Below are 27,560 nucleotides of genomic sequence, written 5' to 3'. Positions count from 1 at the left end.
TGTGTGTGTGTGTGTATTCCTAAGTTCTTCTACTGTCCTTGACATGGCTATCAAGGCCTAGAAGGCTGGGCTACATTTGAGATCCATGAGTTTCCAACCACACTCCCAGGTTACCGGCTCCTGAGAACTTTTTCATTCTAAGTTCCAAGTAAATGGACACCATGGGGTCATGGGTGGCCCTCAGGATATTCTAGTGGTTTGAAGTCTAAACCCAGTCCTCTAGAGCCTGAGTGGGCACACAGATTAAGGGTCCAGACTACAATCAAAGCCAAAAGACATATAATATCAGTGTTGGTATCAACTCACTCTATGGCCAAGGCCTGAAACATTTCAGTTTCTGCAGGAAACAATAGAATCTGCCATGTAAGGCTGGGCTTTGTGGTGTGCCCCTGTGATCTCAGCACTTGGGAAGCTATCAGGAGAACTGCAAGTTCAAGGCTAGCCTAAACTATAACGGAAACACTGTCTCAAATAAAAATAATAGTTACCACTATAAACAACTCCAAGGAATGTGATTCCTATAATACTCCTGGCATATTATAAATGATGAACTAATGATAAATATATGGTAATGATCACAACCAAGAAGAAACCATTGTTTGATTTCACTTTACTTTAAATGAATTATTCTAGTGAGTCTAAATCCAGTCACAGGGTTGAAATGGGAAAACTGAGGAGGAACGCTAATGTTCCTCTTCTCCCAGATCTCTTTATGAAGTTGGGCTTTCGGGGACCAATTTGACTCCATTTGTAGGAATTTGTAGCAATGGTATTCATCTCTAGGCTTACTAAACCATTTCCTTTTCTGACACAAGAATATTTTTCCTCCCCTTTGAATCTGAATCCATTATATGACCTTAATTAAAAGGCCAAAAGATCAAATGCTCTTTCTACAAATAGCTCTCCACACACAACTAGTTCATTTCCTATGCATTTCCCTGGCCAGGCTAAAAGAAAAAAAAAAAAAGGAGATAGATGGACTCTGTAGGGTAACCTGAGGGAGGGGGAGGGGGTCAAATGATTCAGACCTCATCAATATGGTCTGTAAATTCCATCGCAAAATTCCACCCACTGAGAGCAGCTTCAACAAGCCTTTCCTGTTGCAAGCCCTCATTTGTGCCTTAAAAAAGGTCAAGTAAGTTCCTCACAAAATTGTCCTAAAGTCAAGGCCCAGAGGTTTTATGCAGTCACATGGTTTTGAAAATGATACATTTAGAAGCCATTATTAGAGGCTGGAGAGATGGCTCAGCGGTTAAGAGCACTGGCCTGGCTACTATTACAGAGGGCCTGGGTTTGGTATACAGTATCCATATAGTGGCTAATAACTGTCCTTAACTACAATTCCAGGGATCCAACATCATCTTCTGGCTCCATGGGCACTAGGCACATACATGGTACACATACATACATGCAAGCAAAAGACCCATACACATAAAATAAATCTTTTTTTTTAAAGAAAACTATTATTGGACAGGATACTTAAGAAGGGAATCACATATTTTTTTTCATGACTACTATTAGTAGCATCAATACAGAGGTCCCTAAAAGATTTACATATCTAAATCAACTTAGTTGGGAGCCCTTACTTTACAAAATCTGGTCTTTGCAGATGTAATCAAGAATCTTGAGATGAGATCACGCTGGATTCAGGTAGAGGACACAGCATCCAGGAAGAAAGCCAGGTGATGATGGAGTAGAGATGAGAGTAGTGGATCCACGAGCCAAGAGGACCAGGAAGTGTCTAGGGGCCACCACCAGAAGCCAGGAGGGGCCTGAAGTCCGCACGTCTCCAGGGAGCACACATGCTGTGGATGCCTGACTCTGACCCCCTCTAACGTCAGACATCTCGGGAGCTTCTGCTGCTTTAAAGCAGTCCTTCAGGAGGAATTCGTTTCAGTAGCTCTAGGGAAGTCGGGTAGCTAATTGAAACTACACACAAAGGAAGCGGGCTAGAAGAAAATCATGCCTTACACCTAGGACTACACATTCCTGGGTGATGAAGTTGGACAATTTATTTTTTATTCATCAATCACCTCACTTCGCTGAATCTTCAGAGTTGTCTAAACTACACATGAGCTCTCTGGCAAATTCAGCCACAATTAAAGCAAGAGACGACCCTATTTTAAAATGCTGTTATATACTGTATTAAAAATAATTTAAGTATCACATTAGTTACTTTTCTTGTCATTGTGACAAAATATCTGACAGAAGCCACTTAAAAAGAGAAGGTTTTGTTTTGCTATGGTAGCCGAGAAGGGTCCTTTCTGTTGCGACAGTGGGAACCCAGGCTGGTGCCTGATCACATCTTGACACATTAAGAGTAAGACAGGGGGCTGGAAAGATGGCTCAGTGGTTAAGAGCGCCACCTGCTCTGCTCTTCCAGAGGTCCTGAGTTCAATTCCCAGCAACCACATGGTGGCTCAGAACCATCTATAATGTAATCTGATACCCTCTTCTGCAGATAAAGCATTCATATGCAATAAATAAAATAAACAAATCTTTAAAAAAAAAAAAAAGCAGTAAGACAGGACCACAATACAGGGCTGAGGTTTCTCAAGGCCTGCACCTAGACCCTACACTTAATGGGTCTACCACTTCGCCAAATAGCACCTTAGGAAGCCCTGTGGGGAATATTTTCACATTTAAACAGTAACAATAAGCCCCAAACCCAGGACATATCTATTTTGTCCTTCCACCCTTAGAACCCAAGAAGCATCACTGTGTCATTTTCTAGAATTACTAATATTCCAGGCCCGAGAGAAAGTGGGCATTCATTCCCCAGTTCACTGCTGCCTCTGATTTAGGGAAGTCATAAAGATTAAAAGGAACCTAGCATGGAGATTTCTAAACAACTCAACAAGTTGCTGGAGGGGCTTCAAACACCAAGTCATCAAAGATACAAATGAGAAAGAAAAGCCCTGGGTGCTTGGTTATTAAGCCAAAGGCTTTGAAAATTATGTCATCGGGGCAACGTTATAGAGCCATTAATAAAAAAAAAAAAAAGAAAGAGAAGACACTTGTATTCTTTTAGTAAGTGTGTCCCCCCCAACCCCCCGAGGCCTAAATCTTCAGCATTTCAAACTGGAGCACACATTCCTAGGCTATGTGTGCACATAATGAATTGGTTCCTAAGCACGGGCAAGCCAATTCCACATGGCCTCATACTTTAATAAAGATAAAGTCTCATAATGTCCACATTGACGCCTTTCACGTCCATGCGCGATTGTACTGTTTTCTCCAGTGAGACACCCAGACCTCCAAAGTGTCAGGAGACACATTCAAAAGTCTGAGTCCAATGACTCAAAAAGGGTCACATGACACATTGTTGTGCTTGTTTCAAACCGGTCGCAGAAGGCATACTATGAACTCTCCCTTGACTGGTCCTTTTTGTGGGGATTTCCTCCAGGAAACATGCAAAAGGTTGACCTTTCTTGGTTTTCTTCATGTGTATGGTTTAGGGAGCATATACGTGTGCATGTTAATGTGTGAGTGTGGGTACACATGCGTGTGGTGGTCAGAGGACAACCTATGGTGTTGGTCTTTGTGTTCCACCTGGTTTAGGGCATGGTCTCTTGTTCACAGATGTGTGGAACGTAGCCAAGACATTCTCCTGTCTCCACGTCTCATCTCACCATATGTACACTGGGATTACAGGTCCTAGCTACTACCCCCAGCGTTTACATCGGCTCTAGGGACATTCACCCTTGTATGGCAAGTCTATACCCTGAGCCATCTCCCCAGGCCCTGATGATGATCTTTCTAAAGACTTCCTTTCCAGACTCTCCAGTCTGCCCAATTAAACCCCAAGCCATTAACAAGCTGAATGAAGCTTCCCTACACTGCTCACAGATCTGGTCAAGCTAAAATTCCCCTTCCACAGAGCTGAGAATCTGGGAAGTATCTTTCAGAGACCCTAACAAGCAATTACCCCACCCCCCACCGCCCCTCCCCCGCCAACTTTGATAGGAGTTTCAGGTGAAAGGCCCAGCCTGGCATACATCAACTAATCCAAAGATATTCAGATACTGGGTTCATTTACAGACGTGAAACAGATATAACCAAACATGTCTTGGTTGAACAATTTGGTATCTTGAGCCCCTGTGACTTGCTGTCGATGTGACCTAGACTTTGCTCTCTGCTTACATCACTGCTCTGTTTCCTTATGTTTGAAAAATGGAAGGTCAAAGACACATCTCAGAAAACTGTTTTAGGTATGACATGAAGCAATGCATGTGTGACCCCAGGCACACATAGTGTCCATAACATGAGTTCCTTCCCCACAGCATCCCCCAGGCCTAGAGGACTTTGTTACCTAGATGTCTTGTTTTGCATGGCTATCCCTGCCAAGCAGTGACTTAACATTCCTAGCCTCCTCCTAGATATCCGCAGTCATGGTCTCTTTCAAATCTGTAGCCAGGAAACCAGCTGTGTACTGACACTAGCAATCAGTGTGAACAAGCAAGGCAGAACAAGTATCAGAGCACAGGGAATGGCAGAGACTGTGCCTGCTGGACACACACGCTCCATCTAAAAGGAAAGAACTGCATGATGGGAGTTGTATTTTTTTTTTTTCAGTTATCCCAAGAAAGCAGAAGTTGGTATTTTTCCCCCTGTATCAAATGTCAATTAATTCATGATTTAAATCCTGCATGATGCTAGCAAGATATAAATGCAGATCTTGTTTTAAGAGGTTCCGGGACATGATCTCAGGTTCAGATATTGAGTAAATGTCCTTCTTTTTCCCGCCATATAACAGGGATCTTTGGATTAAGGGCTAGTATTCATGCCAATGGAAGTGCTTAGCGAGGCAGGAGAGCCATAGAGCTCATTGCTAAGCAGGCCAGGGAGCAATAGACCACACACTCCACCACGTGTAGCACTCAACTCAAACCTAAGCTTTCATGGTGCAGGTGATACGACAGGATACTCATGGGAGGCTCCTAGGGGCTGAGTTTGAACGTTATCTTCCTCCTAGACTTCGCACACTGTTTTTATGAACACCTTATGCACACTTCGCTTAGATAGAGGTTATGAGGGTAGAGGGTCCTACCAAAAGCCACTTCACCCCTCAGTGAGAGTCCACACGCCGTAAGGAGCTAACTCTACCCTCCATGAGCTCTCATTCTGTCACTGTCACTTAAGCTCCCTCTTGGGAGCTCTACACTGTCTCTCTGATTATAAAAGTCATCACTCCCACTGAAACTGACAGGCTTCAGCTCCTGCGGAAGTGGCTTTTAAAATCTTTCTTATTTATTTATTTATTTATTTATTTATTTAATCTTACATCCTGATTGTTATCCCCTTATTTGTATCTTCCTGTTCCTCCCCTCCCCTAGGCCTCTGACACAGGGTCGGGGGAGGCGGCGACGAGGAGTTAGGAGTGGTGTGGAAGGGGGAGGCCCTCTTCCCCTGCCCCCATCTGACCACAGCCTATCAGGTCTCATCCTGACAGCCTGCATCCCCTTCCTCTGTGTGCCTGCAAGGCCACCCAGCCAAGAGGAAGTGATCAAATCACGGGCAACAGAGTTCATGTCAGAGGCAGTCCTCAGTCACCCTATCACTCTGGAGAACGAGCCGTCCATTGGCTCTATCTGAACAAGGGAGTCTTATAATCTACAGTTTCTAGGGCCTTGAACCCAGATCTTCTCACTTCTCATACAGCCCGGTTTCCACTGAACCTTCCTGAAGCCAGTGAATTCACGAAACCCCGGGCTCTATGGGAGGCCCGTGTGTTTCAGCCCATTAATCCTACAACCGCCTCATCAGACCAGCCATTAACTGAGAAAACTGACCTCAGTAACGTTACTGCCACTTGTTCGGTGTGGCTCAGCTTCGGAAGAAGAACCAGGACAAGTTTTCAGGGGCTGGACATTGCTTGCTGCAAAAGCATGAGAGCCTGAGTTACAGCCTCAGAACCCAAGTAAAATGCTGGATGTGATGTCACACGTGTCTGAAGTCTGTCCTGCGGGAGGCATGGGGGCAGAAGCAGAGGATTTACTAGACACCCAGCCTAGTGAACTCAACAAGCCTCAGGTCCCAGTGAGAGACACTGTCCAAAAAAAAAAAAAAAAAAAAAAAAAAAAACCAGGTGATGGCCCTGTAGAATGACATCTGAGGTTAAGCCCTGGCCTCCTCCACACACACGGCACAAACATAAAGACAGCATCCCAGCAATCAGCTTTTAAAGCCCGCCCCTTCAGCCACTCCACTTTAATGCTCCCAGGTAAGTCTTTATGTGCTTCAAAGAAACAGTTATGACACTGGCTGGAAATAGTCTCTGGCTGCCCCCGGAGACCGCACCTATTACTGTCCTGTATGCAGGTAGGTAGAAAGCCTTTGATCTCAAGAAGCTGGGAGATCTGGGAACGATTCCCGGTAGGCAGTGTTCCCTCTCTCCACGGGGAAATCCCTCTGAGGTACTCAGTAATGGCAAGGTTAAAGGGTAACAACCACTGAGCCTGCAGAAACAAAGGACAATAAAATAGCAAATTTATTTGGCTCTCCTTCCTCCTGCCACGGAAACATGGGGGTGAGTGATGCTGCTTGATGCTGCTCAACAGAACGTGGGCATCACGAGCAGGATTAAAGACAAATGAAAATATACTGTGGAAAATAGATGGCTGACACTGATGTTCTGTGTTGTCTCACTGGCCGTCAGACACAAACTGTCACTTGGGGCAATTAAGCAAGGATTAATTACCACGTTGCTGTGCAAGCTGAGATGTCTCAGCATCATAGCCCAAAGAGTGTACCAACACTCCTGGGTTTTTAAGGAAGTTAGGGTGAAAATTGGCAGGACAATTTGACAAGTGTTTTTAATTTTTTTTGTATCCATATCCTCTGACCCAGCAGTTCCAGCTATGTACTGGGCAAACAGAGGCATGGTACAGTGATGGTGTAAGAGTATTCAATAGAAACATTGAAAAAAACCCAATATGCTGTATATACAATGGATGCTAAGAGTTAAGAAATGTATTAGATCATTATGCCCTATATAGACTTATGTGAAAAATATCTATAGATTATTCCAAAGTATGAAAAAAGCAAGCTTTCAATGATAATATGAAGAATGTATCTTTTCTATATAAATGTTAATAAAAATGATGTGACTGAATCTGGGAAATAGATACTAAACCATTATTTTACACACACACACACACACACACACACACACACACACACACACACACACACGTATATATGAAGCAGGTTCTGAGCTGGTCCAGGTAGTGAGCACTTTCCGTTCTGCATGACACAAGGCCTGTCTTGATGTAATGCATTACTGTCACCCTCAGATGTCACCAAAAGAATGGGTGGGCCTGGCTGCCAATTAGACTTTATTTACAGGCTTCTAAAAATTGAATTTTCACATAATTGTATGTGCCACAAACTGCTCATTTTTTCTTTTATTTTCTTTCTGACCACTTAAAGATATGAAAACCATCTTAGCTAGTATGCACAAAATAGGTAGCACGAAATAGGTAGCACGAAATAGGTAGCACAAAATAGGTAGCAGGCTTTGTCCTACAGCTGCTGTTTCCTCCTCTCTGGTATGGTGCACATGTGTGTGTGTGCGTGTTTGCATAAAAGAAATTTTTATTCATTTAATAATATTAATAATAAAAATAATTAAAAATATCTATTTAAATAAGACATGCCAAATATATTGAGATAGACTAGTTTTTTTTTAAATGAGAAACCCCTATTAAAGGATTCATCTTCTATCATACATCTTACCAAATGCAAATTATACACCCAGCAACCTTCTTAGTCATGCCTTGAAGAAAATCCCAGGTATAAGTGTCTAAGTCTCTCTCTCTCTCTCTCTCTCTCTCTCTCTCTCTCTCTCTCTCTCTCTCTTTCACACACACACACACACACACACACACACACACACACACACACGCGTACTTTCTTTCCTTCTTCTTGGAAAAATCATTGATTGAGACAGCACAATAGGTGGGAAACTACTTCACAGCCAAATCACAATCCACTAAAAAAAAATCCCACCAGCCTCTATCACCCCAAATTATGGTTGCAGCTAGCAGCCTAGAGTCACCAAGGCAACTAAGAAAGGATGCTTTTCAAGGCAAAGGCACGGCTGCCCCCTGAGGGCAATGCCTCTGGAGCAACCGTGGTCCAGCCAAAGCATGTGCCTGGAAAAGCCTCCCTTATCCAGAGACTAACTGCTCTACATAATTATAATGGCCTCGCCAAGCCAGCCCTGCTGTGGGCTGCCCCTGTCAGCTGCTCATGAAAATGGGACTCCAGGAGGCTGTTGTAAAAGTCTACCTCTTCCTGCTCAAATTGAACCTACATGTATACATAAAGTTGCAATGTTAAAGAGATTACAAGGGACTTAGAAGCCCCTGGAGGGTCATTGATCTGGCCTTGCAAACCCTGTCAACAGCCCTTTAGAAAGAGCTTTGGTCTGCGCCCTGCTTCCCCGGCTGCTTTTATTTTACCTCTGTTCTCATCTAGCTTGGAGGGAAATGTTTCCTTCTGGCCATGACTCCAAAGAGTCTCTGGCTCCTTGTTCTAAACTAGGCATGCATGCACTGTAAATATCGAGTAGTCCAGACTAGAGGCCAGCACCCGTTTTCCATAGTCAGATGCTAAGTAGTTCGGACTCTGTGGGCTATGGTCTCATCTTCAACTACTCAACCCCACTCCTATCATGATAAACAAACAAACAAACAAACAAATAAGATGAGATGTCAACAAATGAGCTAGGCTTTGTTTGGTAATTTCATATATAAACATGGAAATTTGGATAATTTCAGATTATTTCCCTAACTACTCAACCCCACTCCTATCATGATAAACAAACAAACAAACAAACAAACAAATGAGATGTCAATAAATGAGCTAGGCTTTGTTCAGTAATTTCCATATATAATCATGGAAATTTGAATAATTTCAGGTTATTTCCCTAAATTGTGAATCATTATTCTCTTAATTTTCTCCATGCTCTTTAAAATCATAATATCCATTTTTTTTTTATTCACAACCATACAAAAGACCTGAGGCTCAGATTTGGCCAAGAGATCCATGGCCTGGATGTTCGCAGTTCACAGCAGGCTTCCTGGAGCAGCTCAAGCAGCCTGCTGGAACTTCTCTCGGGAGCACAGGCTCTCAGGTTCTACCTTAAACCAAGAGACCTGAGTTTGACCAAAATCTCCGAGCAATTTCTACGCAGATAAAATCTTGAGGCCTTGCTCCATAAGAAAAATGTTTACAGTCAGATGGATCTGGAAGGTCACTGACCATCTGGCTGGGAAAACCCAGGGTAACCTGGTAAAGTTCTCTGGGACTCAGTTTCCCTCTCACTAAAAGAAGTGACAAGAGTCACCAGGCCTGAGAGGCGGGACACCAAGCACTTGTCTTCTTGTGTCATCGCTCTTTTACACAGGGTTGCTAGTATTAGCGCAGCTTAGCGTTCCCCCAGTGTTATTTGCAAAGATGAGAGCACTCACTTGGGCTTTGCAGAACGGGGCAGGTAACCTGGACATTCAGAGGTCCTTGAACAAACCAGAATATGGGGGACTAAGACACACCAGCGTCAGTTCCATGTACAGGGCAACTACTGAAAAGCCACCAGTTACAGTCAAGCAGAAAATCTAGCCTGACAGTATCAAATAGATTTTTTTTTTTCCTAGAAAAGGTAGAAAGTTGATGGGGGGGGGGGGCGGAGAGTGCGTGTTACTTGTTTAATAGGCTAAGCCAAGCAAACAGAACTCACTACTGTTGGAGGGCTCACGCCTTTGGGGGTGTGACCACTTCTTTAGACTAAGTCACAAGAGATAAGTATGTCACAGACGATGAGCGTTATTCTCTGTGGCCCAGTAGCCTTAGCTAAGTGATGTGACAACTGGGAGCTTTGATTTCCTTACTAATAATAACACCTACCTCACAAGGTCTGTAAGTGTATATAGAAAGGTGTGTTACACATGGGAGCCTGGCACCCACCAGTCAGTCCGTCCTATTAGTACATGTGCTTCATTCCATGATGGCTGGAGAGCTGGTACTGCCATCACTGCTATCCATCGGTACCCAGACACGCAGCGATCAAGTCTTTGCTATGCCAATCCCCACCCTACCCCCAGGCTAAATGTAAACACACAGGCATGATTGGTCTCCGCTAGCACTCTTGTAGCAGATGCACTAAGTACCCTAAGTACCCAGCCACAGTCCATGAAGCTGCCGTCCTCCTCCTCCTCCTCAGGATCATCCTTTCTGCAGCCTGAAAGCTGTGAGGGGTTCCACTCAGGTGCCGTAAGACAAGATGCTTTCTCCTCACTAGGTCACCTGTGGGGAGCAGAGGCCACCTGTGCCTCCAGGTGCTCCACACAGGGTACAAGAACTGTGGGACCTATTTCCCAAGATACATAACCCCTTATTTTTTTTATCATAAGTTCTAAAAATATCCATATTTGCTGCCTAAAAGAAAACAGAACAATAAAACGGATGTGTACCATCACTCGGGAAAGTCCTTGTAATAAAATACAGCCATTTTGATAAAACCCACAGTCCTTCACAGATATCTTTCCTCCCTCATGGTTAAGACCCAACATGAGAAGAAGGGTTTGCCGTTCATTCTGCTAGGTATATTGAGTCAGTGCCTCTTGATGTTAGTGTACATACAAGTCAGCCTTGCTCCAGGCCAAGACAGACTCAGTGGGTCCAGGAAGGGGGCTCAGACTGTACGTTCCTAACGAGCTTCCTGGAGCTGGATGCTGGTTTTCTTACCAGCTCCAGCCAGCAAGATGCCCTTCCCTTTCTTCATTTAAGTCTCCACCCAAACGTCATCTCCTCAGAGGCTTCCCATGAACCACCTTATCTACGATTTAATTCTTTGTGGAATGGGGCTGGAATGCTGTCTGTCTGTCTCTTGCTAAGTTGACACCGCCACCAAAGCACCGGGCGTAGGTCAGCCACTCAAATATTTGTGCTGTAGAGTCTTCCAGTGTGACAGGAAAAGGGAGCCTAAGTCTTCCGCCCAAGGTCACAGAGCTAGGTAAAGAATAGACGCCAGCTAAGTTTTGGGTGTACATCAAAGCCCCAGGTCTGAGCACTGTGCCAGAAGCAAGCAGTTGGTTTTCACTGTGTTTCCTTCCTAAGAACTCACAGCTCTTTGTGCTGGGAGGCAATACCTTAACTCTATCTTATTCTTATTCTGAAGAGATGCCTGTGTGGGCGTTGGGATGGAGGAGGACCAGGATGGATACACACAGATCATTTAAGTGGTTGGGGGTAACAAGGGAAGGGTCTTAGGGCTTTTTGCTATAATGGTTCATCTTCATTGTCAAGTTGATTGGACTTAGAAATACACCTCTAGGTATGCTTATGAGACTGTTTCCAGAAGAGTGTAACTAGGAAAGAAAGATCCATGCTGAATATGGGAGACACTATGCCATAGGCCAGAGTACCAGAATTCATCTCTCTGTGTCTGTCTGTCTGTCTGTCTGTCTGTCTGTCTGTCTCTCTCTCTCTCTCTCTCTCTCTCTCTCTCTCTCTCTCTCTTTCCTGACTGTCGCTGCAATGTGACTAGCTGATTCAAGCTTCTGCCCTCATGTCCTTTCCATCATGGTAGATTACCCTCAGCCCAAATAAACCATTATCCCTTAAGTTGCTTTACCCATTGCAATTTGTCACAGCAACGAGACTTGGAATCTGTGGAAAGAGGATGCATGATCGCCCGGGAGTCAGGACAACAGCGAGTTCCCGGTGCCTGACATTCCAGCCCCTCTTCACACACAGGCATCAGTGTCCACCAAGGGCTTAGGGCTCCTCAGGAATAGAAGGTAACAGGACCATTTAAAAGAAGACTACAAAGATTACTAGAACCCACAAATGATCAGACAGGAGGTCAACCCAAGCTGCTTCCTGTCCAGTGATGGGGAGGAAACACCATAAAAACCCTATTCATGGCACAAAGGGAGGCCTTTTTTTTTTTTTTCTGGTACTAGTCGGGAAATTGCTTCCATGTGAATATCCCTCAGTTCGATGAAAAGGTCTCTTTTGCTTCATGGGCTGAAAATAAAACCCTTGTTTTCTCATAACAAAATCAGCTGGGTTAAAATGATGTAAAGTTCTAAGAAGCTACGATCATGAAGGTCAAAGCAAATGCTCATGGCATCCTCAAATAAATGAGTTGTGTCTCCTCCTGAGCGACCCTTGGAAGGAAGCTGGAAATGACAAAATTAATGTGCATTTACTTTGGGCCTGGAAATAAACAAACAATGTGGTCAAACATCGGGTTTAACCCCTGGGTAAGTGTCCTTGTCACGTCCACCTAACAGGTAGGGAAATTAGGAACTATGGTCCCTTAGGGACTGAATGTTTAGAGGTCACACAGCTGAGGAGACAAGCTCCAAGTTACATGGCCTCACTGAGCCACTTGCCAGCAGGCCTCTGGTCAGCAAGTGACCTGTAAGCAAAGGAGGACCGGGCAACTGCAGGTCATCTGCCTTGCTCACCACTTCCATAGCACACATCGTCAGGTGGGTCCAGAGAAGCCATGAGCTATTCTGTCATACTGAGTTTAGTTCACAACATGAAGTTTCAGTATCCACGCCCATGCATAACCCACTCTCATACCTGAGACACCCCAGGGCATGTCCAGAGTACATCTACTTGAAGATGGCACTGGCACTATCAACAGATGCCTATGTCTCCACGTATTTATCGGGTTGCCTGCCTGGACTCCGCCACACTAGTCATGAAATGCTTGAAAGTCTGCGCTCGTTCGTTGCCCTGAAACAAAGGCAGAGAGCCTGCCAGACCCATCTGAGGTGGGAACGAAAGCACTTCATCTCTGAAGAACCCAGCTGCGAGTTTCCTTAATATGGAATGCCCCACATGTGCCACCATTGTAGGAAAACAGAGATGTGCAAAGGTGTGGGGGCAGTGGGGAGGGGTCACAGATAATTTTTCTCCATTGTCTCCAAAACAGTCTTCTTCAAATTTTCCCCATGAGTGGTGGGAAGTATGCTTTAATCCAAGAATGATACTGGTCAACTGTCCACTGTCCCCTCTTTTTTCTTTTCATAAAGATGCCAGGGAGAGAAGTCCCCTTTATGTCACCAAGCTGAGTCTGTAAACCCACACCCCAACTTTTCCCAACCACTTCCCTACCAGTCAGATGCAGTGAGAGGGTACCCCGATCCCTCCACTCCCAAACAAAATCATTGCAAGCCAGCTGAGGCTGTCTGAAAAAATCAACATTCAAGGCACATTAATAAGAAACATCTGGCCACGGGAAGAGGGTTGACACAGCACAGGCAGGCAGTGGTGGATTTGTGGTTGGGACCCAGAGTTACAAGGGTTGAGCGGAAAGCACAATTGGAAAACACCAGTTAGTCTAGGCAGTTCCCCACCCACCGCACCATGGTGCCTGGCAACACCAAGTATGCTCCAGGTTTGAATTGTTTGGGGCTGAGTTACCTAGACACTTCCCATTTAAAGCTCTGGCATCAGGAAAATGCATCTCCTGCATCCTCCAGTGTCTGGCCACCACTTCCACCTTCAATATTTGTAGCAGATGTAGCCGGGCTCTTAAAGGAACAGTGTTTGCATTCTTTCCATGTGACTTACAGGATAGACTTAAAAAGGGGGGGGGGGGGGAGTGTATTTATTTTCCTCCCTATAGTGTTGTGTGTTTAAGACCATCCTACCTCCATTTATGCAAGGCGAACCCGGGGCACTGGTCACCACAGGCGTTACATGGCTGGCCTCTCTCAATCCGACCCAGTCCGGTCAACTTCAAAACAAAAAGACAACACAAGCATGTCCACCACCAGGGCTCCCTTCAAAGCCCCACTTGTATCCTAGGCAGGAAGGGCCGGCCCTTCCCACCCCGCTTCTGTGATTGGACTCAACTGTTTTCTGATGTTGGGGATCTGGGACCAGATTCTCCCACACCTGGAGAAGGGTGTGTGATCCAAGGTGGGTTGTTTATAGACCATGGCCACCAAACCACCAAGAAATGGCTTGGCTGGGGCTTTGTCTCCCCCAGACACCTTGGTCACCGGTTTCTAAGAAACAAAAGCAAGACCTTTCTGTTCCCTGGAGTTGCAGGGACCACCTGGTGGCTGCCCTGGACTAAGCCGGGGCTTCTAGGAAGAAGGTAGGTGGGACACCCAGAAGCCATCCCCAGGTCCGGTCTCTGTGCTGGGGTTCCCATTTTCCTTAAGAGAAGAGGAAAAGAAGGTTCGCTCCCGGTCGTGCCCCCGAACTATTAACATTTAGGGTCCGGGTCCCTGGTGGCACTGTCGCCCGGCCTGGGGTAGGGCCCAGCCCCTCGCGCGCCCGCGGGGCCAGCTTACCTGGGGCCACAGGTGCGCGGCCGCCGGGCGGAGAGGGGCTGGGCCCTGGCGCTGGCAGCCGGCGTTGGGGACCGGGCGGGCGGCTCCGCTCGGGTGGAGGACACTCACCGAGCGGCGGGACAGTCTTTTCCGCGAGCTCCGGCTGAACATGGCCGGGCGCTTCCCGCACGCAGCGCTGTCGGTTGAATGTGTCCGCGCCGCTGCCTCCGGGAGGGCGGGTAGCCTGGGCCGGCACGGTCGTCAGCCTGGCGGTCTCCGCCTAGCTGTCCCGGCTGGTTCGGGAGAGCACATATCCCCTCCTCCCTTCCCTCGGCAGCTCGCTCCCCGCCTGCTGGTCCCTCCCCTCTCTGCGAGTTCCCCGCCCTCCCCCAGCCAGTCCCATCCTCTCTGGCACCAGCTGAGGCCACTTTCTCCTTTCTCCAGCTTCCTTGCCCTCTGGGGAAAACTCTTTGGCTGGCCCAGGCCCTAAAAGCTCTTCCGCTCACCCTGATCTCTAAAATTAGGGGGTAGGGGACACTTCACAGATGTCGGGTGGAAATGCAAAGGTGAGAGAGATTTTCGGGTTAAGATTTAAACATTTACACTCTTCTTCCATGGTATATTAGTGATCTCTCAAAATTCGTTAAACGTGTATGTCATATATATATATATATATATATATGTATATATATGAATGGGAGGGTCTCACTATGTAGCTCTAGCTGGCTTATGTAGAACATACTGGCCTTTAAATCACAAGTATTGTCCTGCCTCTGCCTCCCGAGTGCTAGAGTTAAAGTAATGTACAACTGTGCCCAACCTGTCTATCAACACTTTTTAAGAAGATGTAGCAGCAGTCTTTATCTGATAGTGTGTTGAAGGGTGAGTCAGGACATGCAGTTGTTGTGACAGGCACAAACTTGGGGCTCAGAGAAGATCAGGGATCGAAACCAAGGATGTCATTCTAAAGAGGCACAGGCTATGGTGTCCACCAGTCACTGGTGTTTCCGGTCAAACAGCAAGCACTTCCCCTGAACCCTCTCTGCCGCCCACTGTTCCATCTCTTACACATCCGTGTCATAGAAAGTACACATTAACAATAGCTGTTCTCAACCAACCCCAAATGATGAAAGGCCTTTAGCACTTACATGGTGCTTGCACACCCTAGATACACCTGTACGTCAAAAGAAGGCAACTTGAAAAAAAAAGAAAAGATGGTTGTCTGGTTTAGCATTTTATATATAGGGCATTGAAGTTGAATGAAAAAAAGCCACCCTCACCTGAGATAACGCAGCGAGTTGGGGGAGGGGTAGGTGGGGGGGGCGGTCAAGCCACTCAACACATCCCCTTCTTCCTCAGGACAACTGTCCATCTTCACCAACAAGACAGCAAAGTTTAGTTTGGTTTCTGGCCCACAACTAAAGGGGGAGGCATGTAAGGTCTTCGCCTCAGATGCAAAATTTACAGAGAGCGAGTTCAGTACTTATGACTAATATTTGTGTGCCGTAATCTGTGAGTTGAAATCAATACCAAATATATCCGCAGAATCCTGCCTTATCCTGCTCTGCCTCACCTACCTCCTCTCATCTTGGCCTTGATTAAAAAAAAAATAATGCTCCGAACCTCAGAGGGCTGTGGTAAGAGCTGAGCTGGTGACGTGCGTGCTCTATACATACGAGGGCCTGAGTTTGATCCTCAGAACCCACATTTAAAAACTAAAAAGCTGGGCAAGGTAGGGCACACAATGTAAACTCAGAGCTGGGGATGTGGAGACATGAAGGTCTCTGGGGTTCACTGTCCAGCCAGCCTAGCCTACTTGGTGAGCTCCAGACCAAGGAAAGTCCCCATCTCAAAGAAAAGTGTGATAACCCTCAGGGAGAAGGAGGCAGAGCGTCTGCACACACTTGGGCGCGCACGCACATACACGTGCAGCATGTTCCGAAATTCAGACATGAAAGACTGATTCTCCTCTATGTCACTGATCTAAGTGGCGACCTCCCGCTACCATATTTGGTGGTGGTCATAGAGAGTAAGCCACGGCATATGGGGTGAAGCTGGCTTCTGAACACAGCAGCACCACTGCACTTACGAACTCATGGCAGCCGAATAATTGTCTGCCGAAGATCAAGCAATCAGCACACCAACCAACATGGAGAAGGGAAGGCTGCCTCATCTCCCCAGCCCTAATAGAGAGCTACTGACATTCGGTGGCTTCCCGGGGGCGGGTGGGGGGACGGGGGGCGGGGGGGGAGAAAGTTGGGTATGTTCTCTGGTAGGTCTACCAGAATCCAGTGGATACTTATAAGTAGTATAGGGGGAACACAAAGTAGAGGAGGTGGGAAGATGGGGTGAACAGGCTCAAAATACATGTATGCACATATTAAGTTCTCAAAGAATTAATAAAAATACATTTTATTGACTAAATATAGGGCAGTAGCTTCAGCTGTTTTGGTGGGGAGAGGGGGTGAGCATAGCCTAGTAATGGAAACGTCTTGGGGCAGGATGCTCACTGGACTTTCTCAGCCAAGCTGCTGCACACTCATCTCTGCCTTGTAGAGAACAGTCATGAGGAGCAGTGGCGATGCTGCAATTGTGGATGACGTGTGTCTGTATTACAATGGTGAAACTTTTTAGGGCGGCACAGTTTCCAGGAGATGGACAGCATGTATTGGAGTAAAAGAAACCTTCCTCAGAGTCCCCAAAAAGGAGCTACTGGAGCTACTGGGCATGTGCCCTGTCCCAGGTCTTGTTCCTGGATAGGTGTGGCTGGTAAAGAGTGAGACAATAATGGCATCCTTGGGAATATGGCTCCGTGAAACCTTTGTTGTTCGGAAAAAGAAGAGATGCAAGAATGAGGAGTGAACTTCATGAGTCATCAAAATAAGCCATATTGTTAATGTAGTAGCTTCCTGAAGATTAAAACCTTCCGCTTTGGAGGGAATTAACATCAAGAAGTTTAAAGGGAAGTAAAGCCCAGGCTATTCTAAATGGAAGTGACATGCTCTGTCTTGCAGGGAAGTAAACAACTCAAAGGCTTTAGGAAGTCCCTGAAACTGACCAGAATCACTAGGCTCCTCCCTCCCCAGGCATATACAAACAATAAAGACTGCTGAGAGACGCTCTTAGACAAGCTGAGCTGCCTGAAAGAGGTGCAGATCTAAAAAGGACACCCTCCAATCTGTTAAGCTGCTTGCAAGCTACACAGTGTGCTCCAGGTTTCCAGAATTCATGAGTTGTCACTCGTGGTGGGGTGGGCTTTTGGCGGTGCAGCTTTATCTGAGTCATTTCTGTTCCTGGAAGTAAGCCCCTCATCCATATTGCTCTAAGTAACTCCAGTAGAATTCAGTTGGTCACCAAACTGAACGTTGGTGGTATCCATCCTCTGGTATCTGTTATTAGTTTCCTATCTGTGGTGAGCAGATATTTGTTTAGATCTCCTCAGGAACAGTATCCCACAACACACAGGCACAAAGCCCTAGCCCACCCCACGAATCAAGCTGCAGGAGTGCCCTCTCTGGGCATATTTTTTATGAGAGCACCTTCTCCCAGACCTGGTCCCTACTGATGCATTCCCACCAGGCAGGTGCAAGTGACCTGCGGCTCCTAAGAGCTCTCCTATATACTCACCAGTCACTTCCTTTTGATTAGGAAGATGAAGTTTAGTAAGCAGGTGGGTTGGGGGGGGAAGAAGGTGGACCCTTGCCACCAGCTATACGCAAACAGCAGGCAACCTTGCTTTGCTGTATCTTTGCATTTGTAGGCTTTGATCTATGTTCCCTCCTAGTCGCTCCAGGCAATGCGATAACTAAACAGAGCATGAAGAAATCTTCAAACATATTTGTCAGCATGGGGGGCTCTGCTGAAACATAAAGTAGAGAAGCAAAACCAAGCCAGAGCAGCTTTGACCAAGAAGACACACACCACACCTTAGGATGGATTGATGGGAGATGATAAAGTTTTTCTCCTTTCTGCTTCTGAAATATATTCCTGTAATGAACATATGTTCATTCTATAAGCAGAAACATAAGTATCTAAAATTGAGAAGTATGCCCTTGATGCTAGAGGTTTTTTTTTTAACATCAAATCTGAACCAGGTATAGCAAACACTGTGTGTCTTCCCTCACCTTAACCTATATAAAGGTCCCTATATTATTTAGTACAGCTTTTCTATTTTCTCTTATATAAATCTATGGGATTTTTTTTTAGTCAAGTGAAGCTTCTCTCCTGCTGTGCTGGCATACCTGCAGAAAACCTCAAAGATGTGTCCATAAAGAGCTTCCTGTCACAGGAGCGAAGAGCACAGTGTGTAAGTGCGGCCTCACCAGGGGTACATTTATTTGTGGTATGTACTAGGGACAAATGTGGATGCTGTAAAAAGGGGTAAAATCTCCCTGAACAGCAGTCAGCACTTACAAGTACCAATCAGGATGTCCTTGGAATCAGGAATCTACAAGTGGTATTTGGCAAAAGAGGTTTTCAGACTTAGAGTGCTGGGGAAATTGATGAGGGGGACCAGGGAGACTTAGACTTCTCTCCTAGTGATGGACTAGACAGGCTTTTCTCTTTCTTCCCAGCCAGCCCTTGTAAGCATAGACCACAGACACACACACACACACACACACACACACACACACAGAGATCATTATATACATATATACACATATATACATTTATATACATATATACATCATTTATATGTGTGAATATATGTATATATCAGAAAACAAATTAATTAGGAATAAAAACAGAGCACTTAGGCTAAGTACTTCACAGCATTAAATAATCCAGAATTTATAAGTACATTCTAATGCATTTAGAAAAGGTAAAAAGAACTAACCAATGTACCTACTTTGAGAAGTCTTAGTACTTTGAGAGACACTGGTCCAGCTCATCCAAAATGTTAAATGCAAAAAAAAAAAAAAAAAAAAGGACAAATATGGAGCTAAAGGAATAGTCCGGAGTGTTGTTTCTGAGGCAAAAAGAGTCACCATTTAGCTTAATATCTAAGCACAGAAGGCTTACTAAACAACAGAAAATACTAAATAACCAAGTATTCAGCATCTTGTTCTTTGAATGACACTCTTCTCTCATTGAAAATGTACAATATGGGACATTTTTACTGAGTATTATTTCATTTAAAAGTTTACAAAATAGTAATTAAAATACACATGTTGAAGATATGTGGTACCCACTAAACTTGAATATAAAGCATATGCATTTGTATATACATAAATAACAGAAAGAAAAGACAAGAAATGCCAATACACAGTATTACTAATTAAGATAACATCTTCTCGTTTGGGAAGCTGTTAACCTGCACTCCCTGAGTACTCAGGTAATTAATTTTATTCCTTCTCAAGTTTCTAATGGGGTTGAAGACCAGATAGTTTAGTTTTACAATTAAGCTTAGTTGTTTAGGGGTTAAGATGTTTTTAGGTCTAGAGAGATGTTTTAAGTTGATAATGGTGAGATATGATAGATATTGATTTACATTCAGAATTTTAGACTCACCAAGACAGGAAAGATGTTCTCTTCAAGGCTACAAAATACAAATAACCAAACCAAAACACTTTGAATGTCTCACACACACACACACACACACACACACACACACACACACACACACACACACTTCCTGGTTGTTTCATGGTTCTCCTTGCTGTAGGTAGTTTATTGTAGATATGTGTAATAATATAAATGAATATGTAAAATGGTTAATAAAAGTTGTTTTAAAAAGATAATTAGCTTGACTTTCAAGCAACTGAATAGTTTACTGTGTAACTTTTAATCTTCACTGTCTATTTGACTAGGCTTAGACTAACGAAGGACACACATCTGAGGGTGTCTATGACTACGTTTCCAGAAAGGCTTACAGAGCAGAGAGGACCTGCCCTGAATGTGAATGGAATCATCCCGTGGGCTGAAGTCGTGGACTAAATAAAGAGGGGGAAGTGAGCTGCGCTCCAGATTCATCCCCCTCTGCTTCCTGACTACTGATCCTGTGACCACCAGCTGCCCCATGCTCCCCCCACCAGCTGCCCCGTGCTCCCCCCACCAGCTGCCCCGTGCTCCCGCCACCATGCTCCCCCCACCAGCTGCCCCGTGCTCCCGCCACCATGCTCCCCCCACCAGCTGCCCCGTGCTCCCGCCACCATGCTCCCCCCACCAGCTGCCCCGTGCACCCGCCACCATGCTCCCCCCACCAGCTGCCCCGTGCTCCCGCCACCATGCTCCCCCCACCAGCTGCCCCGTGCTCCCGCCACCATGCTCCCCCCACCAGCTGCCCCGTGCTCCCGCCACCATGCTCCCCCCACCAGCTGCCCCGTGCTCCCGCCACCATGCTCCCCCCACCAGCTGCCCTGTGCTTCAGCCACCATGCTCCCCCCCATGATAAACTACATCCCACACTGAGCCAACATAAATCCTTCTGCTACAAGTTGCTTTGCTCAGCTCAGGTATTTTGTCGGAGCAATGAGAAAATTAATTAATATAACTATCTAATTTTTCTACAATTAGTTTATACTCCTTTATATAATGAGTAAAGCTGAAAATACTAAATTAATTCTTAAGTTTATTTGATTTTTGAGTGCTGTAGCAGTTGAGGCAATTTTGGGTATGAAACAGTGGGATTTTTTTTTTTTTTTTGCTTATCTGAGTATTTCCAACCAAAATTATTTTATACCAAAATTTAATAGCAAATATTATTTTATACTAAATTTGTATTTTATACCAAAAGTTATATTTTATACCAAAATTAAGGTTCACTTTTAAACTGAAAGTATACATTTTAAATATGTAATTGTCTGATGAGACAAATATTAGGGGGTTTTTGAAGATATTTCAGATATTTCTCTTTGCAATTTTCTATACTTTTGGGTAATTATTCCTACGAATATTAAATGCTTTTAATAAACACAAAAAAACTATGTCTTTGGTCTCTTCTCTTCGATCTTTACAATGTGTGTGTGTTTGCTAAAATCTCTCCAGAAGCACAATGATCCAAAGTTAACCGTCCCCCCCCCCCCAAGTTAACCTTTTAATCGTATCTCCCTACTTACGTCACAGCCCTCAGGATCCGTGTCCCAACTGGGAAGATCGGAGGGGTAAACAAGTAAGACCGTGACTTGCCTAATACAGTCATGTTGTGTGTGGGGGGGGTGGTGGCAGGCTTCAGAAAGAGTGAGGTCAAGTGTACTGCTCCCTTAGTATCTCAAAGGCTAACGTCAATCAAAAGCCTCATTCACCCGCCTCCCAAGGATCGTTCGATTCCACATTTGACCTGATATGAGAGCTGGATGCATCTAGAAAAGTATGGTGCCTTCTAATTCACCCAGAATTGTTTCTAAGGACCAGCATGCACTGGGGAGGACAGCGTGTCATAGCATGGAGACAGTAGACATTCACAGTCTCCCCATGACTACTTTTGTTTCCTGATAAGCCCCACTCTCCAGCTCTTCACCAGTGCTGTGCTGTTTCTCTGCTGTGCCTGCAATGTCATGGCTTCACATAACTGGAGAGAGGCTATGAAAAGGAGGAAGAAAATTTCTGCGCACTGCATTGCCACAGTCTTCCTAATCCATCCTTGAGGGGCATGAAGGGCAGCGTTTTGACACAGAAAGCTGGTAAGTCTTCTCAGTCCTAGTTAAACATTGTCCTCCCCATTTCATACCCCCCCTCAGAGCTCTGTCATAAGAAGGTTCAGAACTAGGGGCTGGAGTATCTGCCGTGGTCTTTTCTTCTTATCAGAAGCCGTATCCTGTTCTGCTCATCATAATGACCTTGTCGGCAACCCAGTGATGGTTACCGTGGTATCTAAGGAGGCAGGGACAGGAACGGCACAGGAACGGAAGAGGCTGTGCACTGGGAGGCAGTGCAGTGCCAAGGGCTGCACTGGATCTGGGATCTGTGTTGACCAGCTAGGTCCCACCTCCCAAAGAACCATAACCTCCCAAAATAGTGTAGGTGGCCGAGAAACAAGCACTCAAAACATGAGCCTATGGGGGACATTTCCGGTTAAAACCAGAAAGAGTCAGGCAAGTGTGCAATGCTTGGAAGAGATGATGCTCGCTGTCTCTTAAGGGAGCACAGGGAGGGGTGAGCACTGCACGGGCCAAGGGAAAGAAGCTTCCATTACTTGGCTGTCTGAGTTAGGGTTGCAATTGACGCAATGAAACATTATGACCAAGGCAACTTGGGAGGAAAGGGTTAATTTCACTCACAGTTCATCATCAAAAGCAGTGAGGGCAGGAACTTGATGGCAGGAGCTGACACAGAAGCCATGAAAAAAAAAATGTTGCTTAATGGCTAGCTTCCCATAGTTTATTCAGCCTGCTTTCTTTCTTTCTTTTTTTTAATTTAAACACATTTTTATTGAAAAATAAAATCATTCATATTACATCTCATTTGCTATCCCATCATCCCATGCATCCTCCCATTCCTCCCTCCCTCCCGCTTTCACCCCATTCCCCTTCCCTATGACTGTGACTGAGGGGGACCTCCTCCCCTTGAATATGATGCTAGGGTATCAAGTCTCTTCTTGGTAGTCTGCTATCCTTCCGCCGAGTGCCATCGGACCTCCCCATCAAGGGGACATGGCCAAATATGGGGCACCAGAGTTCGTGTGAAAGTCAGTTCCCAGTCTCCACTTAACTGTGGAAAATGTCCTGTCCCTCGGCTAGATCTGGGTAGGGGTTTGATGATGACTGCACATATTGTGCTTGGTTGGTGCCATAGATCAAGCAGAACCCCTGGGCCCAGACTCGCCCAACATGGTGTTCTTCTTGTAGGTTTCTAGGACCCTCTGGATCCATCTATTTCCCTATCTCCTATATTCTTCTCACCTAGAGTCCCAATAGGATGTCCTCCCCTCTATCCCAAACTGTGGTACATTTACACTATGGAATACTACTCAGCTATTAAAAACAAGGAATTCCCAAAATTTGTGGACAAATGGATTGAACTAGAAATGATCATAATGAGTGAGCTAACCCAGAAGCAGAGAGACTCAAATGGTATATACTCACTTATAACTGGACACTAGCCCAAGGGGCAGGTTTCATGAAAATCTTTACTCAGCCTGCTTTCTTATAGAACCCAGGACTGCCGGCCCAGGGGTGGCACCACCCACAATGGGCTGGACCCTCTCACCAATCACTAGTTAATGAAATGCCTTACAGATGAGGCATATGGAGGCGTTTGGTCATTTGAGGCTCTCTCCTCACTGACGACTCTAGCTTATGTCAAGTTGACATAAAACTAGATAGTACCTTGGCTATGTGGATAATTATTCAGGGAGAGATGTATCTACTGGGATTTGTTCAAGTAAGTGTTGTTTGGCTCCTCAGTCAGCCTCATTCTGGTGTATAACATTTGCAGATGCTCGCTATGACAGGATCTTAGAGCAACCTAGAAGGGGCCTGAGCTGTGTATCTGGCCTGGGAAAGGTCACTGTAGAATTGGCATCTACTAAAAAGGAGGTTGTCTGTTCTTGGCCTTCAAGAACCTTAAATAGCAAGATCCATGATGTTCATCAGTTGCAATTTGCTGGAACACCTGTGCTGAACTGTTTGCTACTCTGATGCAGAGACCTAGGCCTTGGTTCACTGGGCTTGGAAGAATGTGACTCAAACCTTCAGTGCCTAAGGTATGGACTCTACGAACATCTGCTTTGGTGTTCCTGCATCCTTGCTACCGCGCGTGTGTGTGTGTGTGTGTGTGTGTGTGTTATGTATGTCGCTGCTCCCCTTCAAAGGAGCTAAAGCTGAGGAAAGTGAACTTTTTTTCCATGCTAGAATGTGACAGATTCTGCATTTTGATGGGGGTCTGTTTGATTCCAATTGTCAGATTTCTTTATGAGACATCAGATGCCAAATGCCTTTAATGGGAAGCAAGTCAATGCACACAGTAGGTCAGCACCTAGTGCGATACCAACTTGTCTTGCTTTGTACTGAAACTTAAGCTTTTTCTGAGTTAGTATGAGAGGGAGAGAGAAAGCGGAGCCCCCAGAGGTCTTGCACCAGTGACAAGTTAAATGCCTCACTTTGGAAGTGACTGAGAGAACTGTTCACTGCCCTTGTGGGAACTGCCCCAAAGATTCCCAGAATAGAGTAGCTCATATATCCTAATGAAAATCATTCCCCAGTCTCAACAAGCACCGAGAATAACCAAGTCCACAATCTAATGAAAGAAGCCAGTCCAATTATAATAAATATTAAAAATTTCAACCTCTCCTATTCACTCTTGCCTGCTCAACAGACAAATCAGTTTAAAGGTGAATCGAAGATTTATTGTTTTTTCCTAACAATATGATCAAATTAATCGGATTGTTTAAGATTTCAACCAATTGGCTTATACTACCTGCAATTAACTAGCAACTCCCCCCTTCATCATCACCCTCCCCCCAAAAACCAACTTTGACATAGCGTCTGGGTATGACCTGTGCCTGATTCTTTCCAGCTGGGGAAGTCGCCTCTTTAGCCCAGCAGTTCTCAAACCTGGCTACACACTAGAATTAGCCAGGGAGCTGTTTTATTTAATATGTCACAGCTGGCCCCATCTGAATGAATTAAACCAGGATCCCGAGTTGGGACCAGACAACGATAATTTTTAAAGTTCTCTAGGTGAGTTAAAGTCTAGCCAAGGTCAACAATTTTTCCTTTTCCCATGCTTGCTTTCTTGACTCATCTGCCCAGCCATTGCTTCTGTGTATGATCCCACATTATCCTTTTACAATTCTCACTCTCCCTACTCGCAGTGACTGGGCCCCTCCCCCATTTATGTAGCTGGCAGAAGAGAGAAACATATCAGAACGAATCCGTTCCTTTCCCTTCCACTGCAATATCAGAGACCTAGCAGCCTTAGAGTCACCCGCGTGCTCCCAGGCTTTGTTTAATCTACTCACTCAGAATCTGCACTTAACAGGAGCACTGCAGTTTGAGGAGCACTGCTCTAATGAAGACTTAAGCCCACATCTTCAGTGCAGGAACATTCAGAAGCACCTCCTTGATTCACGGGGCTTGGAACTATAGGGCACAAACACTCAGTTCTCCCAAGGTATTACAAAATCCTGCTTTAAATGTCTCTCTCTTTATTATCCTTTCTCTCTCTCTCTCTCTCTCTCTCTCTCTCTCTCTCTCTCTCTCTCTCTCACACACACACACACACACACACACCTGTATTAGGTTTTGTTTTTTGTTTTTTTTCTTTTTTTTTTTTTTTGAGACAGGGTCTCATTGTGTCCTGAAGTTTGCTTATGTAAACCAGGCTGGCCTCCAACTCACAGAGATCTGTCTGCCTCTGCCTCCCAAATGCTCAGCTTACAGGTGTGCACCACCACTATCAGCCTGCTTCAGAGCTGCTGCGTCCTTGATGCCTATTTTTGTGAGGCAGGCTTATTATTATTCTCTATTGAAAGAGACTAAAGCTGAGAAAGGTGAAGTGGCTTTGCCAGTGCTATTTTGTGACAGATTCAGGATGTGAGAGAGATCTGTTTGACTCAACATGTTTTTGTTTTGTTTTGCTTTTAATGGGATCCGATGCTGTGCCACTTTAACCAGAAGCAGGCAGATGCACACAGTAGGTAAGCAGCTGGTGTGGTATCAACTTGAAACGTGAAGGGCTTTCCGAGTTTCTATGAGAGAGGGAAGAGGGAGGGAGGGGAGGGGAGGGGAAGGGAGGGGAGGGGAATGTGAAGGAGCCCCCAGAGGACTTGCTCCGGTGGCAAGCTAAATGTCTCACTTTGGAAATGACCAAGAAAAATGTCATGCTAACGCTCACGGCCCCTGTGGGGACTGTCCCTAGAGAGTGCTGTCTGGCCGCTCGGTGGCTCCTGGACATGCACTCATTTCCTCTCCAGCGCCGAATCTCATCTCCAGGGGATGAAACTTCTGTTTTTGTTTTTCATGTGCTCTTCTTTCCACACCACACATAAATCATCAAACCAGATGGTCCTTTCTCCATCATGTATGGGGCATATGCAAGTTAAAGTGGTTGTTCGAGAAAAAAAAAAAAATCACAGAGCTTGATTTTGAAAGAAACCTAACCTTCATTCCCAGCTCACAGTTGGGGTCAGCAGGCTAATTGCTCAGTATCCAGTTTGCCTTTTAATCAAGATAATCGGTGCCATGGACTAGGTTAGAAACGAGACCCAAATGGTGGCTCCTGGCTCTCCTTGGGCTTGCAAAGTGGGTGAGTAATAGACTGGATTGTTATTTCTTCATAAAAGCCGTTGCAAGGAGTTGGGCCTATATAGACAGGGCAGGCTTCTGACTTTTCCAGGACAACTAAATTACACAGAACCACCAAAAGAATGGCTTGTTTCTACATCTGTAACAGTGAAGCAGGCAGAGAGCGGGGAGGAGGCAGTGGAGAGGGGGTGGAAATACAGAGGTGGGAGGTATTGCTCAGAGCTACCCAGACATTCAGGTCTGTGACTTTCTAGTGCCCGAATGTGTGTCACCCAGGAGGACTTCACTGTCCAATATGGTAGTCACTGACACAGGTGACTATTCAGTTACATGAACTAAAGGTAAAATTTTACTTCCTCAATCATATCAGCCAAATATCATCCTCAAATACCTAACAACCAGCACCAGATAATGCAGATCAGAGGCTTTTCATTATTCCAGGAAGTTCTGCTAGATTGATTGCTCTGACACTATTCTCTGACCTACAGGCAGGAAAGAGGAAACTGTGGAGGGTTGTCAAAGAATACCAACTTTGTTTCATTGCTAATGCCGTTTTCAAAAGCTTGAGTCATGGCTTGTACTACTGGAAGAGAAGTCTTGGCATCACTAGCACAGTGGCCTGAGCAGAAGTGCAGTGCTGTTTATGCCACCCGCCACATTCCTAATAGCACCAGCCAAGCTTCCGAGGGACAGGAAGTCATCCTAGTATATGTGCTGATGCATGCATTGCTGTGAATTGACCGCAAGGCCTTGTGTATGCTACGCATGTGCTGTACCACTGACCTACGTGCCAAGCTCTTACCTCATTCCTGATAGAGCTTCGTGGATGTTACCTTTTGCTAGAAAAACAAAGAATTTAAATATTAGCAGAGGTTAGCCGTTAGGTACAGGAATGCCTAAGCAACAGTTGACAGCTTTACTTGATAGAAAAAGCCAGCGTAGACTTCGCACCACTACAGGTCATGTAGAAAAGCTATCTTGTTCTCATATCCTAAGCCAATCGGTGACAAGATGTCTTTTTTTTTTTTTTTAAATAAAGGGACACATTAAAGACATATTTTAGGTTGTG

At 45.3% G+C, this 27,560-nt stretch overlaps 1 protein-coding gene and 1 long non-coding RNA gene across 3 annotated transcripts in view; one reads left to right on the top strand and one right to left on the bottom strand.

Moving 5' to 3' along the window:
- The window catches only part of PRICKLE2 (prickle planar cell polarity protein 2), a 348,904-nt gene extending 334,308 nt beyond the window's left edge, over positions 1-14,596 (bottom strand). Inside the window, exons 1-2 of one of the 2 annotated variants that reach the window (XM_084765612.1) lie at positions 14,328-14,596; positions 13,677-13,762 (exon numbers count right to left, since the gene is read on the bottom strand). In XM_084765612.1, the coding sequence (XP_084621738.1) occupies positions 13,677-13,762; positions 14,328-14,477 (236 nt within the window). In that variant the 5' untranslated portion in view covers positions 14,478-14,596. The remainder of the gene's footprint in view (positions 1-13,676; positions 13,763-14,327) is intronic. The other variant, XM_084765613.1, reaches the window with a different exon arrangement.
- Positions 14,597-25,561: 10,965 nt separating this feature from the next.
- LOC311587951 lies at positions 25,562-26,369 on the top strand. The gene is made up of 3 exons (XR_014776026.1): positions 25,562-25,627; positions 25,862-25,884; positions 26,360-26,369. It is a non-coding gene; the product is annotated as an uncharacterized lncRNA (long non-coding RNA).
- The last annotated feature ends 1,191 nt before the right edge of the window (positions 26,370-27,560 follow it).

This window comes from Acomys minous (genome assembly GCF_964271855.1).
Source record: "Acomys minous genome assembly, chromosome: 17".
Lineage (NCBI taxonomy): Eukaryota > Metazoa > Chordata > Mammalia > Rodentia > Muridae > Acomys > Acomys minous.
The sequence above is the reverse complement of the archived record's forward strand: the minus strand, read 5'-3'. Positions and strand labels throughout refer to the sequence as shown.